General features: G+C 40.8%; 1 protein-coding gene across 1 annotated transcript in view; it reads left to right on the top strand.

The window, feature by feature from the left end:
• LOC124612630 (coagulation factor XI-like) overlaps nt 1-17,226 on the top strand; it is a 145,103-nt gene that overhangs the window by 90,096 nt on the left and 37,781 nt on the right. The window contains exon 4 of the mRNA XM_047140926.1: nt 566-840. Within this exon, the coding sequence (XP_046996882.1) occupies nt 566-840 (275 nt within the window). The remainder of the gene's footprint in view (nt 1-565; nt 841-17,226) is intronic.

Below are 17,226 nucleotides of genomic sequence, written 5' to 3'. Positions count from 1 at the left end.
ACACATAACTCTCCAAGAACTCATTGTAGGACCCTTTTCATAGAACTGCAAATACTCACAATACCATCACTGTATATTTTTAAAAGCATTCTGTGCACAAGAGCACATATGAAATATCTACGTACAAATGAGGACTGCCATAATTATAATACTAGAACTCGTAAGAATTTGTATGTAGAAAGGGTAAGGACAACACAAACCCAAAAGCATGTAAGTTATTTTGGAATAAAACTCTACAATGCTCTGCCAGTGTACATGAAGGCAATAATAGATGAAGTAAAATTTAAGACTGAACTTAAAAATTACCTTTTAAGCAAAACTTTCTATGACGTAGATGAGTACTTTGATTGTGTGTAAATTTATTACCAAAAATTTTAATTTGTATGTCTAAACTTGTACTTTTAAAAAATGTCTTGAAAGTGATATTCCATTATTATGTCTGTAGTACTTGTACTAGTATGATAACTTTGTTGTGACAATTCTTACATCATGTAAATGATATACAGGAAGATAATAAAATGAAATGAAATGAAATGAAACAGCTGGGCTGCGTTACCTGTTGCAGTGCAGGGAGCTAGCCGGCTGATGTTGTGGGGCCGGCCGGCCGACGCGCCGAAGCCGCTGGTGCTGCCCGACGACGGCGGGCGCACCGGTCTGGTGGCCGGCATGGGCACGACGCGGCCCGGCGTGTCCAGCAGCACGCCCTGCGAGATCCGGCACGCGCTCGTCACCGTCCTCACACGCCGCGAGTGCCTCAACACGCGCCTGCCGCGCGTCGAGGCCATGCAGCCCGGCATCATCTGCGCCGGAGAGCTGGCCGGCGGCGTCGACACCTGCCAGGTGAGTCCGGTGTCGCACGGCGCTACGCACTAGCGAACTGCATCCGCCACTCGGCACTCGTTCCCTAGCGCTCGTTACCCACACCAACGAGGTCCCGTAAAAGCAGGCCTGCAGTTGCTTTTTCTCCTTTTTTTCTTCATTGTCGTCCCGCATGCAACATACGGCAGGGGGTGAGGTCTCAGCGGTACAATGTCCCCTCATAAGCCAAGAGCATTCATAAGAATATAACAAAGACGATAGAACAATAAAAGTATGGGGTATGTTTACATCTTAAATTAAAAACCATTAATGACAGATAGCTAACAGGACGAAAAATATATACAATTTAGCAAACGCTGTTGCGAAACAGACACTGGAGCATTCCACTTTTACTTAACGTCTGAAGGATCTGCTCTGGATGAAAAATTATTGTGGGAGAAGAGAATTCGTTCCATAGATCTTGGGAAGTGTGGGTAAAGAGATAGGGACCTGTTAAGTGGGGAAAATATGGAGATGACAGGTAGGAGATGAAGCAGATAGTGAGAACAGAGACAGTGCGAAGGACAGAGGGTGAGGAGGATTAATAGTGTGTAGGGAGAGTAGTGGTAACAAAAGAAAGGGACAGTGGTGGGCTTAGAGGGAAAAGGAGAGAGAAGCCCTGATGTAGAGTGGGATAGGTGGGTAAGGGTTTAAGTTGGTAGGAGGGATAAATATCGGAGTAGATCTCATTGTCTGCCGCAGGGGGTTGGTTAAGTTGCGTTAAGATGAGACATGGAGTGTGTATGTAGATGTAGGGAAGGCGCAGCTGTATACCAGTATTACTGATCAGAGGCGAGACAAGGGGTTATCAGAATTTAGTGTACAGATGGTACAGGAGATGCAGAGGTGTTCAATATGAGTGAGGAGGGGTGGGAATTTGATAAGATGGTAGTGGATCCATGTGGGGCAAGGTAAATGGATGTGGAAAGCGATATGGACTGCATGGGATTTGAGGATATGGAGGGACTTCCAGAACTTTGGTGGAACAGATATACATGTAATAGTGACATAAAGGATGGATCACTTAAGTATTTTGTGAGTATGGAGAGTAGTGGATGAGTGCAATCCCGAAGTTCACCTCATTACTAGTTTTAGCCTATTGTGGGCTTTCTGTTGGATGGTTAGTAGGTGAGGTTACCACGTTAGTTGTCAGATGAGCATGCCTCCGAGTGACTTGTGGGCAACGATAAATACAGGCTTGAGCACATGTATGTGTGACGTCAGCAGTTAGTGTTATGGCTAACAACAAATGCTTGTCAATGCCCTTTTTGTCAAATCTTTGACAGGGGATCTATGATAAACATTAGAGCGAGGGCATAACTTTGATCCAAGTTCGCCATTCTATACATATCTCTCCGCTTCCTTCAGTGGATTTAAACTTTAAAATGACGAAACATGTTTTTTGCGTGGCTACCATCGCAGTGATCATTGCAAAATAAGAAGGCGAGGAAACTCTTCATAACGCAAAGCAAGCTGGCCACAAAAACCATAATAATTGGTTGGAATTTTATCAAGAAATACCCGCAGCAATCAGTTGCGTTCGAAAAGGCTGCACTGTGGATGATGTTAAGTTTAGATACAGGGTGAACACTAATAAAACCGATAAACTGCAGGGACGGATTCCCGACTGGAAATGGAGTAAAAAAGGTCCTACGAGCGTGCGTCCAGAAATGGACAGTGTGTGTGAAATGACAAAAAATCGTCCAAGGGATGCAGTGCATGCGTTTACACGTCGCATCATAGATTGCCATATTCTTTCGCATGTTCCAGCCTCTCTCTGAATAGTGTCACAGGCATCATGAACATGCTGTTGAAGGGTCTGCATATCAGGAATGGTTCAGCATACACAACGCATTTTAGATGTCCCCATAGGCAAAAATCCTGGGGATTTAAGTCTGGCGATCTAGCAGCCCATGCTAAGGCCCTCCACATCCTATCAAACACCTGAAGAAGATGATGTTGAGGTGTTGGCGATCTATAAAGCGGACCTGGAAAGGTGCTCGATTATGCAGAAACCACATAAGCTGTCGCATTGCAAGGCACATTCCCAAGAAGTCCAGGCAGAGTATTCCGCAGAAGACTAGGAATTGGCATTGTGGACTAACAAATAGTCCAAGTTTGTAGTCGCCAGGAATCCCTGCCCACATACTGAAGCTGAACCTATAGTGATGAGATGCAACAACCATTCCCTGAGCATTGTCTGTAACCCACAGATGACGATTATGCAGATTGATGGCAGTTCTGGTAACGCTTGCTTTGTCGGTAAAGACGACTGATGAACGAAAACTCGTAATTGTAATGCTGGTGCAAAAACCATCGACAGAATCTTTTCTGAAGAGGGAAATGCCCTGCTGGTAATTCTTGAACTCATTGCAGGTGCTAGGGATAGTAGCGGTTGTTACGCAAGATACACATAATCGTAGCTTGCCTTACAGCATGTTGGCAGACTACTTTCCTGGAGCTTATGCTAGCGTTCGTCTCAATACCCTATAGAACCCAGAGCTCCAAATCTGCTGTATGCACAGTCCGCCACCTCACTGTACATTCGCCTGTCTGGAATCTGACATAACCAGGAAACACTAGCCGACCAGCCGAGGGCATCGACAGCGACTTGCCAAAAACCAAGAAAGACAATAGCAATGGACGAACAACAAGACAATATGACAGAAAAACAAGTCTGGAGTGTAAACCAAATAGAGAGCCAACGTGTAGCAATACCTGAAATGAAGCAACTCTGCATACAAGAAAAGATACAAGAGCGCTGTCGGAACATGGCAGAAGTGTGGTCCCCTGCACTGCTTGCTTTATAGTGCAGCCACGGGCACCGATTGGCTGGAGTGTGTGGCGTCGCCCACGCTTAGCGCTTAGGCGGCGACAGTAACACTCGAAAATATTAGGAGCGCCACCTCGATTCCAATCACTCCATTGTCTCCCCTCTGATTGCCAGCCGTGGTATGTTGCTGCGCCTTCACAAACACATCCGTCTGTCCCTGCCCCTAAACACACTATATATCCTGTCCCAAAGCAACTTCAACGAACTCCTTCTTTCAGACAATGAGATCCGTCCCAATATACAGTGTGGTCGGAAATTCCCGTTACAAACTTCTAGGACATGTAGAGGGTAGTGAGTACAGAACATTTTTAATAGTAACCCATGTCCGGAAACGTATCGTTTCCGTTCTACGACAGTTTCAATGCAGAGCAACTTACACCTTATGGTTTACTTTAGTCGACAACAACAAGAACCCAGCATCTACGGCACCAGCCTCAACGTACTGGTGCATTACAACAGCGGCTCGATGTGGCGACCACCAACGTTGTTACACACTTTGTGCCTCCGAAGCATGTTCTGGTACTCTCTCTCTATCCCACCTGGTGTCTCTTCAATGTCTCGTGCAGCGGCCGGAACTCGTTCCAGTAGATCTTCCTCTGTCTCTACAGATGTCTCATAAATTAGGCTCTTCATGCGACCCCACAAGAAGAAGTCCATAGGGGTTAAATCTGGCGACCGTGGCGGCCACGCGGTTGGACCATCACGACCTATCCATCTTTCACCATACCGTCTTTGAGATGTCTCCGGACAGCCAGTGAAAAGTGAGGTGGTGCTCCATCATGCTGAAACCACATTTCCTGGCGGACATTCAATGGCACAGCTTCCAAGAACGGGTCCATTACGTGTCGTAGGAAGACTAAGTATGTGGGACCTGTGAGTTTGGATGGAAGGAGGTATGGTCCAAGGACATGACCGTCCAGAATACCTGCCAACACGTTAATTCCAAACCTGCCTTGAACTCCCTGAACATGCGTGGGATGAGGGTTTTCCTCTTGCATCACTATCCTACCCAAGCAATACACGACTCCTCACCCTGTCTTTCCCACCGCCTGCATTTCCCACTATCCATCTCTTCTCCTACCTCTCATCACCACAGTTTTTCCTGTCTAACAGATCCCCAATATTTCTACCCACAGCCCTCAACCCAATGCAACAAACTCTCTCTAAAGTAATTCCTCTCACCTTAGCACAGGTCCTTCAGTTTTTAAGTGACGGTGCAGCTCTTCAGTGTTTTTATCAGAAAAATTTCACCTTCCTGCGATGTGTTTTGCCGGCCGCGGTGGTCTAGCGGTTCTAGGCGCGCAGTCCGGAACCGCGCGGCTGCTACGGTCGCAGGTTCGAATCCTGCCTCGGGCATGGATGTGTGTGATGTCCTTAGGTTAGTTAGGTTTAAGTAGTTCTAAGTTCTAGGGGACTGATGACCTCAGAAGTTAAGTCCCATAGTGAAGTTAAGTCCCATAGTGCTCAGAGCCATTTGAACCATTTGCGATGTGTTTTAAAAATTTATACGCACCCTTATTCACAAAAACAGATAGAACATTCATATTCACATGTCATGTACACTAATATGTTCTGCAGAAATGATTAGCACTGGAGAGAATCAGCCCATGGGATGAAGGTCAACATCGTTATTGCGGCGCAACACCACCTACTGGTGAAATGTGCTTGCCGCTCTCGTTGACGGTATAAACCAAAGGTAATGGATCAATGTGACTTGAGCAGACGTAGCCGGCCGGTGTGGCCGTACGGTTCTAGGCGATTCAGTCTGGAACCGCGTGACTGCTACCACAGGGCCCCATTCGCGACTTGTACGTGTCACTGCCATCACATCAGGGCCCAAGGCGGACCATGTGTCTGCTAGGCAACAGGACACGTGCTGAACCGAGGTGACTGAAATGCTAACCATTCCTGGAGAACATATCAAAGTACATGTCCTGTTAATATGAACGTCCTATTTCTAGTCGTTCAAGATGTTCTGTTTTTTTTCTGAACAAGAGCTTACTTCCGTTTTGTAACTGTCTGTCCTTCTAATTTAAAATAGAAAACAGCCCAATTTTTGTTTATATTTTTCAATGTAAATTTTTTTTACAATTATTCGCTTGGCTGAAGAGCGAAGAACTGTACCGCTCACTTTCCATCCCTTCTGCCCATATGGGCCAGAGGGATAAAATAACAATAAGGGGAAAAAAGCACCGCCTAGCGCCTGTCGTCTAGGTCCATACGTTCTGGCAGGCTTCCAAATTTTTTGGGGCGGGATACCAGAAAAATGATGTGGAAAGAGATAGAGATTCGAAAAGCTAAGTGTACATAAGCGATCGTTTCATTTGCTTCTGGAATAATGTTTAAAATACTGCACTGTGGGATTCGAGTACTACACTGCAAGCTGGAATAGCTTTCACCTGTTTCTAAAGATCTTAATCTAACCAAGCGGCAATCTTTATCAGCAATGCTGATTGACGTAATGAAACAGTACACCAGTTACGTATTTTTTCACAGTTTTCACGATGCTCTGCAAGTATTTATTCTCATTATCGAGTAAAAATATTATACAGACATGTTATGTGACGTTTCGAAAAATCGGGCAAAAGAAATCTGTCTGACACATTAAGCCACAAAAACACAATTGTAGGGCAATGGAGGCAGAACAGCACACATACAAACACTACACAAAGTACGTAATGTGAATATTTCATCTATATAATGAGACTAAACTCTCGAAACGCGTCGTATGAAGCATGAAGGAATACATATCTAGTGCAGTGTTTCATTATTTAAACCATGAACGACACAGCTGCAGGATTTTCAAAAGTAAAAATTATGATGACCGAAATTAAGAAATGGCATTTGTTAAATGAATATTGTGTAAGCAAACATTGGGGTGGATGTCGTTAAAACAAAGGCGTTTTTCGTTGCGGCGGAAACATCTCACCAAATTTCAGTCACCAATTTTCTCCTCCGAATGCGAAAATATTTTGTTGACGCCGACCTACATAATAAAATAAGGAAAATCAGAGCTCGCACGAAAAAATATAGGTATTCCTGTTCGAGGGTAGAATAATAGAGAATTATTGTGAAGGTGGTTCGATGAACCCTCTGCCAGACACTTAAATGTGATTTGCAGAGTATCCAGTTAAATGTAGAGGGGTCACTTTCATGAGGGTAGACATACGTTCGTTCGACCATTCTCAAATAATTTTCCTTATTCTTTATGTCCTCGCGCTGTATCTCACAAAACAAATTCCGGAGAACACTTCGAGCTTCTCTCCTCACTATCCACGGTATCACCCACAACCATTTCCACTACTCTTTCATTTCAGACAACGCGCTCGCCACATTCGTATGTTGCTCTACAGGCGATTGCTGTTCGGTATCCATTCCCGAGCAACTATGACAAAAAGTTTTACAGTCATTTAATAGGCCCAGTGAAGTAGTTCGGTCAAAGACGTTTGACAAAATCTTTGGTGAAGATTTTTTACAGTGTAACATGGATCTCAAAGATCATTCTCAAAGCGTAACATGGGCCTCAGGCCGGCAGTAACACTACATTGCTGATGCCACACAGACCTATTCTCAGGCCATTTATCATCTGCCACGAACTGTCTAGTAGCGTCACAGTCTGAGTGCTGCGCACAGTCACAGTTGTTAACCGCAATAGTGCTTCATGGTGGGAATTCCAGTAGGAAATTTTGGTGCAGACTTATAAACTGTCCTATAAAGCTCATTTCACACAGGTAACATTACGCTGCATAGCAGGCCTGGACAACTTTTTCGTCCATGTGTTCCGGCTTCCCCCATCACTGCGCTATTCCAAGGATATGTGTGAGTGGGGAAGCTATATGCTGATACTCATGCCGGGAACCCAAGGGAAGAGGTGTTTGCAACACAGCTGGATTACTAAGAACCGAAATTTGCAGCATGATTTTATACGCAGGATTTTATCACTGGTGTTTATCGTCAACATTTAAATTAGCTTTCAAAACAATAACATGCAGTTCTTATCAAACAAAATGCTTTACATACAAGCATTTAACATTATATTGTAACATTTTTGCAATATGTAATATACACTGATAGAAAGAAAACCGCAACACCAACAAGGAGTTGCGCAAAGGTCATATGCATGTTTTACATCTGAAAGATTATGTCTATTCAAATTTCGTGCCAGTCACTTAAGGGTGGAGCTAATATTGCCACTATGAGGATGCAAATCAGGTTTGCTTTAAATACACACTGTAGCGGTCGTGAGCGTTAGCTACCTTCGGGATTGGACGTGGTGAGTTCATGTTACTCAAAAATGCCTTTGTGGTGACAAATACGCCGTTATCAACACCTCACTGAGTTTGAACGAGGTCTTGTAATACGCTATTAGAAGGTGAATGTTTCTGCTGCGATAATTCAGAAAGACCTGGCAGGAATGTAGCCACTGTACATGATTGCTGGCAGTGGTGTTTACGGGAATATGCGGTCGCAAGAAGACCGGCCTCTGGGCGGTCACGTGGCATTACAGAGACAAGACCAACGTGTTCTGGTTATGGCTCTGGCACACTGTATTACATCTGCAGCAGAAATTTGAGCATCAGTTGGCACCACAGTGTCACAACGAACTGTTACAAATCGTTTACTTCAAAGACAGCTCCGTCCCAAACGCCCTACAGCGTGTATTCCATTGACTCCAAACCACCGATATTTGCGGCTTCAGTGGTGTCAATCGAGTTCCCGTTGAAGGGCAGTATGGAAGTAAGTTGTGTTTTCTGATGAAAGCTGGTTCAAAAAGAACTAACTGAATATTAGATGGTAGATCCTTTAGATATAAGGGAAACAATAGCAGACCTAAGACTGAGCCTTGGGGAACCCCATACCTGATTTCACCCCAGTCAGAAGAATCTCCCCTGATTACATTTATGCCTTACTTAGTGTAACTCTATGCATTCTTTGCGGTAGATGTGACATGATCCATTGGTCGGCTGCATCATCAGTCTCATAAAACTTCAGTTTATCTATGACAATACTGTGATTCACACAGTCAGATGCCTTAGATAGGTCGCAGAAAATGCTAACATGCGCTGTTTTGTTTTTTAATGCTTGTAAAATTTCGTAAGTGGCATTCTCAAGTAGAGAACATATTCTGAAATCCAAATGGTAATTTGCTGACGCTATAACAATTGCTCAGGTAAGATAATATTCTACAATATTCTTCAGAAAAAGTTTCGAAAATGATGTTAATAGCGAAACAGGTTTGTAGCTACTGGCGTCTCTCCTCCCACCTTTCTTAATGAGAGATTTGACAATGATTTAGTTCAGTCTCTCAGGAAAAAATTATGTATTATATATTTCAGATAATATAGAGAATATTATGTGGGAACAAATCTTTAGTACTGTATTGTAAAAAACATCACATCCAGATTAGCATTTTTTGACAATACAAGCACATAATTTTTTAATTTCAGAAGGAGAAGTTCGTGATACTTTAATATGACTGAGTTCCCTGAGAGTTGTTTTTTCAACATATTTCTGTGGTTTTTCTCTTGTGCTGTTAGTCCCTACACTAGCCAATATATTTAAGAAATAATTATTAAATATAATATTTTCTACCTGTGACTCATTATTTGTATACCTTCCATTCAATTCAGTAGTGATATCTTGCTCTGTGGCAGACTGTCCTGTGTCTCAGTTCACTACATTCCACATAATCTTCATACTGTTGATGTCATTACTGTCATCTGACATTCTGTGCAGGTTCCTTAATTTTTTATAACTTTTCTTAGTAATTTGGAGTAATTTTTGTAGTGTGCAACTACTGCAGGTCTCTTCTTGTTGTTTCCAACAGATACATGTCCGTTTCCGTATCACAAGGTACTTTAATTCCTCTAGTAATCCATGTTTCTTTTTTTTTACATGAAGTTTTAATACCATTTCTGATTAGCTAATGTGGTAAGCTATTTTCAAGTAATTAAATGAATTAAGCATGGAGTTGTTTAAATTTTATATTAATATTTGGTTCATTATAAATTTCGCTCTTATAAATTTCATTTTTAAAATCATTTTTCTTGTAGTCAATTATTCTACGTAATTTCCATGAGGAGCATCGATACTGCATAGTACTGTCTCATTGATCCTAACTAAATGTGCATTATTTTCAGAGAGAGTGTTTGTTACTAGGTAAACATTTTCCTGCTTTGAGCTTCACAAAAGAAAACATTTTTCTGTTTCTATCAGGATCTTACTGTCTTTATACATCTCTATTGAAAATTAATTGCTGCTATCAAAATGCAGGATTCAAACAAGGTTTCCAGATCTTTTTTCCTATCAGGATCCTTTAGAAGATGTACACTTTTCTGTTTCTATCAGGATCTTACTGTCTTTATACATCTCTATTGAAAATTAATTGCTGACATCAAAATGCAGGATTCAAACAAGGTTTCCAGATCTTTTTTCCTATCAGGATCCTTTAGAAAATGTACACTGAATTCAGCTAGAGCCATTAACTGCTTCATGCTGTCTGACAAATAGCATAATAAAGGTAACCAGCCATTAACTGCTTCATGCTGTCTGACAAATAGCATAATAAAGGTAACCAAATTCCTCATAAATAGTTCAAAACTTCCCAGTGGGGATCTACTAAAATTAAAAGTGAATTGTCTGTTTCAGAATTAATTCACAAGAATATACTTCTATGTGTGGATCACTACAAAATCAAATTCTCTCAGTGTTTTTGAACATTTGCTCTATCTTAATATATGTAGAAACTCCTCTGTTTCCCACATTAATTCTGATTGATTAAGATGCTAGAGTGAAATCTTTTGTATGTAACTATCTAACCCTGTGGTTATGTGGTGCAGAGATGGGCACAGGATGTCTATTTTTTCAGATATTTCTCATTTTTTCAACAGATGAGCTTTTCTGTCTTAATACTCAGTCCTCTAATATTTTAATGAAATAAGCTAACCACATTTTTCTGTGTAGTCTTAAACATTTTGTAGGCCCTTTTATTATTTTGACTTCTTTCAAAAGAGAGTGCCTGAATCCTGAGTCTAATCCAAAAAAGTACCTCTCTGCCACCAATAACACAGGAATCTTGCGTTTTGTGATGGTGGTCTCTGTACATTTTGTATACGAAGCTCAACAACTTGTCTTTCCCTCTCCTATTAAAGGGTGTTTAGTTTATCCCCATTTCCCAATTGTAGCAACAGGCATTGCGGTCATATGAGATTTAATTTCAGTCACCAGGGTCTTGCTCAACTCAGTGTTCACATGGCTCAGAACAGTTTTAACGCACGGCGGGTCACGTCGCTTTAGGACCTCCGCAAAACTCACATTTGTGAATGTAGTTGCCACTCCTATTTCATCAGCGCCACTGTGGATATGTGTACTGGAGAATATACATGTAATTGTGCAGCCTTGACAGCCCACATGATCTAAGAAAACATCCTGCAACAATCGCCGGAAGAGTGCAGGCCGTTGGAGGGAGCGTTATGGCCTGGGTGATCCTGTCACTAGGGAGGGCACACTCGATCAGTACAAGTATGCATCTAGCCTTAGGGATTCTATCCACCCCTAAACGTAGTTATTTTCCCGGCATAATGGCGTCTATTAGCTGGACAATGTAACGTGTCAGAGAGCTCGCAGTGTTTGTGCTTGGTTCAAAGAGCACCGGAATGAGTCTAACCTGGCCACCAAACTCCCCAAAATTAAAACCAATCCTATATCTGCGGGACTACCTCTATCTAACTGTTCGTGTCATGTATCCTCAAGCGAGAAACCTAGCGTATCTGGCCACGGCTCTGAAATCTACATCCCTGACAGTATCTTCAGGATTTCGACAGGTGGTTATGTTAATGCGAATGGATCGTGCAGTACTTTGGAAAGAGTTTCCCTTCAACATATTAAATGCTACCGTGGTTATCCCAGCCAATCAGTCTGTATTGTTATGAGGCGTATCAGCGAAACGACATAAGAAAGGTATGGTGATTCAAGCCATTTTGCTTAGAACATGCAGTCTCGCCTCTGAAGGATCCACTAAATCACAGAGGTTTTATTATCCGATGCGCTGCTCCTCCTTCAGTCAACTCTATGTGACATATTTCAGTAGAATAATATCCAACCCCATGTGGAGAGCATATCTAAGTCTTCTACAAACAACAAGTATCGTTGTTTCTTTGGTCTCTGAGTTCTCCTGGTAAGTTGATATGGTTAGTCATAAACTTTTCTCGCGTCTGTCCTTTAGCAGCTTCTATTGAGGCTTATAAACCGCACAAAGGGATATTCTTCATAAACATATCAAGAACTCTGATTTTACACAGAGATGATAAGTCATGAAACAGAGATATGCACATACAGAGGTGGCGGTAGTAACGTGTAAGTAAGGTATAAAAGGGCAGTGCATTATCGGAGCAGTCATTTGTACTCAGGTGATTCATGTAAAAAGGTTTCGAACGTGATTTTGGCCTCACGACGGTTATTAACAGATATTGAAAGCGGACTGTACATTCGATTTCGAAAATAGTTAGTGAATTCAACATACCGACATCCACTGTGTCAAGAGCGTGTCGAGAATACCAAATTTCAGGTATTGTCTAGCACCATGGGCAACGCATTTGCCGTTAGTCTTCACGTAACGAACGACAGCAGAGGGGTTTGCGTAGAGAAGTCGGTGCTAACAGATAAGCAACACTACGTTAAATAACCGCAGAAATCAATCTGAGACGAACGTATGACGAACGTATCCGTTAGGACAGGGGGCCGAAATTTACAGTTAGTGGGCTATGGCAGCAGACGACCGATGTGAATGCCTTTGCTAGCAATACAACATCGCCTGCAGCGCCTCTCCTGCGTTCGTGACCATTTTGGTTGGGCCCTCGGCGATAGGAAAACTGTGGCCTTTTCCGATGAGCTCCGATTTAATTTGGTAAGAGCTGATTAAGGGGGTTCGAGTGTGGCGCAGACCCCACGAAGTCACAGACCCAAGTTGTCAACGAGGCTCTGTGCAGACTGCTCATGGCTCCATAATGGTGTGGGCTGTTCTTACATGGAATGTACTGCATCCTTTGATCCAACTAAACCGATCATTGACCGTAAATGGTTATGTTCGGCTACGTGGAGACCAAACAAAGCGTAGATCGGTTTTAAAAGAGAGTAGGCAGAAAAGAGTCTTGCTGCCAAGTATCAGCCATGGCAGGCATGTAGTCCAGATGATACATCACAAATTAGTACAGGGTATCAGCTCACAAGTATGGTGAAGTCAAGTGTTTGGTTGGCTGACTTTGTTGCACAAAATGTATGGGGGTGGGGGCATAGCACGAAGCAACATCCGTGTGATTGCAGATGCCAGAGAGGTAACTTTTAGAACAGAATCAGGATTCAGGCACCCTATTTTGAAAGAAGTCAAAATAACAGCGCAGCCCCCACGAAACGCTTAAGAATACACAGAAAAGGAGGATTAGTTCATATCATCACAATATTAGAGGACTGATTAAAAAAGTACACAAGCGTCTCGTCTGTTTGGAAAATTTGGAGATATCTGAAAAGAGGGACATCATGTGCCTATATGAGCGCTACATAACGACATAGTTAGATAAGTTACATATAAAAGATTGTACCCTAGTGTCTTACTCATGCAGAACTAATATGGGAAACGGAAGAACTGTTACACATATTATGACAGGACACATGTTCAAAAACAATGAGACAAGTATATTTTGTTGTGATCAGCACACAGAAGTGGGTTCCTGTGAGTTAATAATGAAGTAGTTAATTCACTTATAATTATAACCATATATAGACCCCACTGATAAATTTTGATCTGTTTATGACGAATTTGGTTTCCTTACTGTGATATCTGTCAGACAGCATTACGCAGTTAACCGTTTGTGTGCCTTTTACAAGATACTGAAAGTAAAAATGACCTGTAAATCTTATTTGGTCCTACAATATGATCTCAGTAATTAAATTTCCAATATAGGTGCATAAAGACAGTAGGACCCAAATTCAAAATGTTTTTCTTTAGTCAAATACAAAGCAAGAAAATAGCTGCTTACCCAACAACAAACGACTGTCTCCGATCATGACGCACAGTTTGTTAGAATGAGTAACAGAGTGCCTTGTAGTGTTGATACTCTTCATGGAAACCAAGTAGAATTACTAATGACTCCAAGAAAACTGTTTTTAAGAATGAAATTTGTAATGAACAAAATGCTAACATAACATGTATAATATTCCATGATAAATTCATATCATTATTTGAAAACAGCTTTCCACATAAGCTAATCAAACCTATATTAAACAGCCCATAAATCACTAGCGGGATAAACTATCTTGTGAAAGGTAAAGAGAAAGGTATCTGCTGGAAAGAGCAAGCAGAAGCCCTGCAATAGTTACGCTCTATAAGAACTTCTCAAAATTGCTAAGGAAAGTTATAAACAAATCGAGAATCATGCATATTATCTTAAAATACAGTAATAACCACAACAGACTGAAGATTATATGCAATGTAGTGAAAAGAGAGACAAGACAACCCGCCAGCGAACAGGATGACATCACTACTGAACCGAATGGAAGAACTATAAACAATGAGTCACAGATAGAAAATATTATATTTAATTATTATTTCTTAAGTACAATAGAAAGTATAGAGACTAACAGTTGAAGAGAAAAATAACAGCAATACGGTAGAAACGCAACATTTATAAAATTCAGCCGTATAAATGCATCACCAATTTCTCTGAAATTAACAGAATTATACGCTCGTTCTCCCAGAAATAAAAGTTCATCTGGCATTGACGGTGTTTACAACACAGTGTGTAATATTCGTTCTCACATAATAAGCCTTATATTATCGGAAACATGTAATGCATCATTCTTCCTCAGAGACTGAAACATGCTCCTCTTTAAGAAAGATAATAGAAGAGATGTCAATAACTACCGACCTATTTCACTATTAACATCATTTTCCAAAATTTTTGAGAAGGTGATGAATTCCAGAACAGTATCTCACATGAGCAACAATAATATCTTCACAAAATCACAGTTTGGATTTCAGAACAATTTCTCTACTGAGAATGCCAAATTTTACAAGCATTAAAAAATATAGTGTCAGTTGATAATTTCCGCGACCTATCTAAGACACCTGACTGTGTGAATCACAATGTTCTTCTAGATAACGTGGAAGTGCTTTAAGTTGTATTTAGTAATGCAATCAATGTAATATATATATATATATATATATATATATATATATATATATATATATATATATATATATTACTTTTAAACTCACAGGGGAAGTATTTTATTTAATTTTTGAAATATAATCTACACCGGTAGAAAATGTTAAAATTTTTAAGTGCATTACTTCAAGATCTAATAAAATCGGTAATTTTTATATAGAATGCTGTCGATTGCTGTGTTATAAATTACGTGTTGGTATTGGTAACACTGTCAAAAACAGTATCATATCGTTTAATACTATAAACAAGCGTTGAATGCCGAAGTGCTCACGTTTTTCCGTGGAAAAGTGACGAATAAATTAGTAAATCTCTCAAAATGTATGACGCCAAAACGAAGTGTTTTTAAGGAAGGTAAATTTCATGGTCATTGATTTTCGAATAAAAGGAAACATTGTGTTCAACATGTGGCATGTTAAGTTACAGATAATGAAATACAGGCAAACTCGACAGTATCTAGAGAAACTCCCATTAGTGTTCGAAGATTAAAATAAAACGTTGTGATACACAGTTTTCTCAAAACGAAAGTGATGTAAATGGTAAGTTAGGTTATATTCTGATAGATTTGCACATCCTAACAAAGATGTTAGGTGAATGTGTGTGTTGTAAAATATGTGGAGGGTCAGTTGGTTTATATGAAGACAATGAGGTATCAAATGGACTAGCGAGGAAACTTGTCATTAATTGTGCCAGTTGTAAATATACTCATTCATTTTGGAATTCTGATAAGTGTAAGGAATATTATTTTGAAGTAAATGTTAGGTGGTTTTTTGGACTGAGAGCTATTGGCAAAGGACACGCTGCAGCAAAAACAATGTGTGCCGTGGTGAATTTGCCCAGGCCCACCTTGTAAAGTCGACAAGTATGCAGGATTTATTGGATTTGCTGTGGAAACTTTTGCATGTGAGTCAGTGACGGGTGCTGCAAACGAAGCTGTTGAAGTAAATGTCGGTATGATTGACATAACAGCAGCTTTTGATGGCACTTGGCAGAAGCGCAGCAACAGTTCTAAGAATTCTGTTGCTACGGTGACCAGTGTGGATACTGGAAAGGTAATAGATTTCCAGATTTTAACCAAACATTGTTATAAGTGTAAATCAGAGAATGAAGAAGGGCATATCTGTGACAGAAATTATGAAGGAACAAGTGGTGGTATGGAGGCCTCTGCAGCTATTGTAATTTTTAGTTGATCTGTGAAGGGAAGGAGACTATGTTACACTAAGTTCTTAGGTGATGGGATGGAGGCTCAAAAGCGTATAACAGTATAGCAGCCACTCAGCCTTATAGTGATCAGATTATCACAAAACTGGAATGTGTTGGTCATGTCCAGAAGAGGACGAGCACCAGGTTGAGGAAGTTGAAACAAAGTTTGAGAGACAAAAAACTTTCTGACGGTAAAACCATAAGAGGCAGGCTGATAGAAAAAATGATTGATGAACTACAGAATTAGAAATAATACTGAGGATTTGTGGAAAATGAAGCAGGCAGTATGGGCTACCTTCTTCCACAACTGTCGATTGATGAAAACCCAGTACACCACCTTTGCCCTCCTGGACCTGGTACGTGGCGCAATTACCGCAATGTCCAGTATTCAAACAGTTCATACAGCCATAACCAGCAGCAGTCATGGATATCATAAAACCTATTTACAGAGACCTGTCAAATCCTGATTACTGAAGAAGTGTCTTCATGGTCAGACTCAAGATCCTAATGAGTCGTTCAATAATGTTATATGGACTCGCTTGTCAAAAGTGTTTTTGTTGAAATGAAGACACTAAAGTTGGGGGGTAGTGATGCTGTTATTGCTTTTAACGATCGCAACATTGGTAGGGTGAAAGTGCTACAGCATATGGGAATTAATCCTGGAACAATCAGAGAACTAGACTAATGGACAAGGTTCGCATTAATGAAGCAGAGTATGCAGCACAGTTGGCCACTACGGAGTCCAGAAAGAAGAAAAGACGAAAAAACTTGGAAAATATCAAGAGGATGACATACAGTATGGTGCAGGGTGCTTTTGAGTGACTAAAAATAAAAAAAATGGCATATATTAAGTGATTTACAGTGTTTTGAAACTTTAGAAGCTGTTACTGAAATTTTACATTTTCTGTTGAATTTTCCCCTAAATCGCAAAACCACATCGAGTAGAGTATTCTTATTTTCAGAGACTAACAACATTCATATCCTGAGTCTACTGAACTAAGAGAAGAACATAATGTTAGGTATAATTAAAATTATTTAGGATAACATACAAAAAAGTACACAAAATTTTAAGTGTGTAATTAAAAAATTGTATTTCCGTAAGCAGTGGCTGAA

The sequence above is a fragment of the Schistocerca americana genome, chromosome 4, assembly GCF_021461395.2.
Source record: "Schistocerca americana isolate TAMUIC-IGC-003095 chromosome 4, iqSchAmer2.1, whole genome shotgun sequence".
NCBI lineage: Eukaryota > Metazoa > Arthropoda > Insecta > Orthoptera > Acrididae > Schistocerca > Schistocerca americana.
This window is presented reverse-complemented; position numbering and strand designations above follow the sequence as displayed.